Here is a 2,395-nt window from a genome sequence, read left to right as displayed (position 1 = left end):
CACATTTGATTGTTTTTTACGGTTTAAAATTAGTTTTTATTAAACGCTAGTGGAATACTACGCCACTGATTCAATCCTTATAATATACATAAGAAAACACTTCAATTACAGTTCGTCTATCGTAAACAGTACCTTATTTTATTTAATGTTAACAATTACTTAGTAATTTAATTATTGCGATTTACGATTATTGTTTCTTATTAATAGTACCTACTATATTCTTTTAATAGCAATGGTATTTATTCAATCGCAAACGTATCTAAAATGTTCATAAAAACAAAGTACCTCATGTGTGCATTAGTGTGCTTAACATTGTATTTCATTATACTTCAGTTGCTGTTGTTGTTTGAGAGACGGAGCAAAACGAAATATATTCTCTTATATGGGAATTACTGGCGTAATACAGACAATGGTAAAACAATATTTTTGGAAAATGATTGTCCAGTAAACAATTGCTACATAACAGTCGTAGAATCATTACTCCCAAGCATTTCATACTTCGATGCGATCCTATTTGAAGGTAAAGAAATATTCGTAAAGTTTCAAAAACCGAGAACCAGATCACGACATCAAAAGTATATTTTCTATACTTTAGAATCACCTGTATCCTACCCTTTATATTCCGAACGATATAACGGAGTATTCAACTGGACTATGACACCGAAACTAAACTCCGATTTATATAACGGGTACATGATAATTAAAAACAAAGAAGGTGAAATAATTGGGCCGAAAGACATCATGCATTGGTTAAAACCAGAAGAAATGGAGCCTATAGATAAACGACTTATAAATGTTTTAAAAAAGAAAAAGTATGCAGTTGCATGGTTCGTGTCGAATTGTGACGCGCGAAACAAAAGGAGCGATATTGCTTTGCTATTGCAAGGAACTCTAAAAAAAAAAAATTTGGATCTTCACATCTATGGCCCTTGCATATGGGGGAGTGGCATGAATTGTTCGTATGATGATGAACTGCACTGTCTACGTTTATTGAGGAACAAATACTACTTCTACTTGTCCTTCGAGAACTCTCTTAGTGAGGATTATGTGACGGAGAAGTTATTGCATCCGCTGCGGTTTCATACTGTTCCTATAGTGTATGGGGGTGCTAACTATACGAGGTAAGATAACATAAAATGAATTAAGTTAACAAAGATAAGAAGCCGTGCCACCTTCCTCCATTTTTTATGGTATGAGCCGGTAAACAAGCATATGGTGATCCATATGCAGTATCAGGTGATCCTGATGGTAAGCAATCGCCGCCGCCCATGGACACCCGAAACATTATTTTGGGGTTAGGACATAAAGACTGACTGACTAAAAACCACCCCGTTCCTACTCCTGCTTTTCGAGCCGGAGCCCCGGTAAACCCGCTCGGTAGTCCGCAGCTGCGGAAATGAATGATCCAGGAATGAACTGTCACGTACTAATGTTCTCATAGATTTTGGTTAACTAAATGAAATTATTTCATAAAACTTCAATTTCCTTCATTTTCAGATTCGTACCAGACGGTGCATACTTGAACGTTAGAACCCTTGGAATCAATACTCTGGTAAAAAAAATAGTAGCAGCAATTCATGATCCGAATATCTACCACGACTACTTTAAATGGACCAATCACTACTCCTACCATCATCCGGTTGAATCACCCGAAACTGACCCTTATTGCGTCCTATGTAAAGCTCTAAATGATGATCACTTAGTAAAAAAAACAAGTATGTATGAAAAATTTACAAAATGGTGGAATGCAAAAACTTGTGAGGATGGCGTTAGATATATTGACAAGATATCTGATATACCTGATGATTATATTCAAGTGCGATGTAATACTGATGAACAATCTTACTAGTATATGTTTATGTGTTTGTATGTATGTACATATGTTTGCTAAAGGAATGGCGATGAAATTTGGAACAAGGGTAGATTATTGTCTGGAATAATACATAGGATACTAATAGTACTCAATAAAGTCAATAGTATTCAAGTGTATTTCTTAATTTTCACAACATTTTACGAGTAGCGTTTTTTCTTTCATTATCTCTACTAGGTAGGTACAACGAGTTGTATAATTAACTACAAATGAAGCCACTGTGCTTTTCAACATTTTAAATTCTTTAACAACAGAATTACAAAACGCTAATTTAATGATTAGTTATTTTCAATATATTAAATTAAAAAAAACCGGTTTTAACTTCCTTTTTTCATGTCGATTAACATACTCAAACCTGATCCTCGGTGTAAAAAAAACATTTTTCTAAAAACCGCATCAAAATCGGTTCCCCCAATCGCGAGATAATTGGGGACAAACGTACAAAATTCTTTAACTTTATGTAGCTATATGTTTTTGTAAAGTCTATTATAAACCTATATACTGATTATTTCTCTGATAGTCTAG

General features: G+C 34.2%; 1 protein-coding gene across 1 annotated transcript; it reads left to right on the top strand.

Moving 5' to 3' along the window:
* The first annotated feature begins 227 nt into the window (after positions 1-227).
* Positions 228-2,029, top strand: LOC118274153 (alpha-(1,3)-fucosyltransferase C-like). Its single transcript, XM_035591562.2, has 2 exons — positions 228-1,121; positions 1,498-2,029. Exons 1-2 carry the CDS (start codon positions 265-267, stop codon positions 1,847-1,849), a joined length of 1,209 nt encoding a protein of 402 aa, XP_035447455.1. The 5' UTR covers positions 228-264; the 3' UTR covers positions 1,850-2,029.
* Positions 2,030-2,395: the final 366 nt, after the last annotated feature.

Source organism: Spodoptera frugiperda, chromosome 3 (genome assembly GCF_023101765.2).
Source record: "Spodoptera frugiperda isolate SF20-4 chromosome 3, AGI-APGP_CSIRO_Sfru_2.0, whole genome shotgun sequence".
Taxonomy (NCBI): Eukaryota; Metazoa; Arthropoda; class Insecta; order Lepidoptera; family Noctuidae; genus Spodoptera; species Spodoptera frugiperda.
This window is presented reverse-complemented; position numbering and strand designations above follow the sequence as displayed.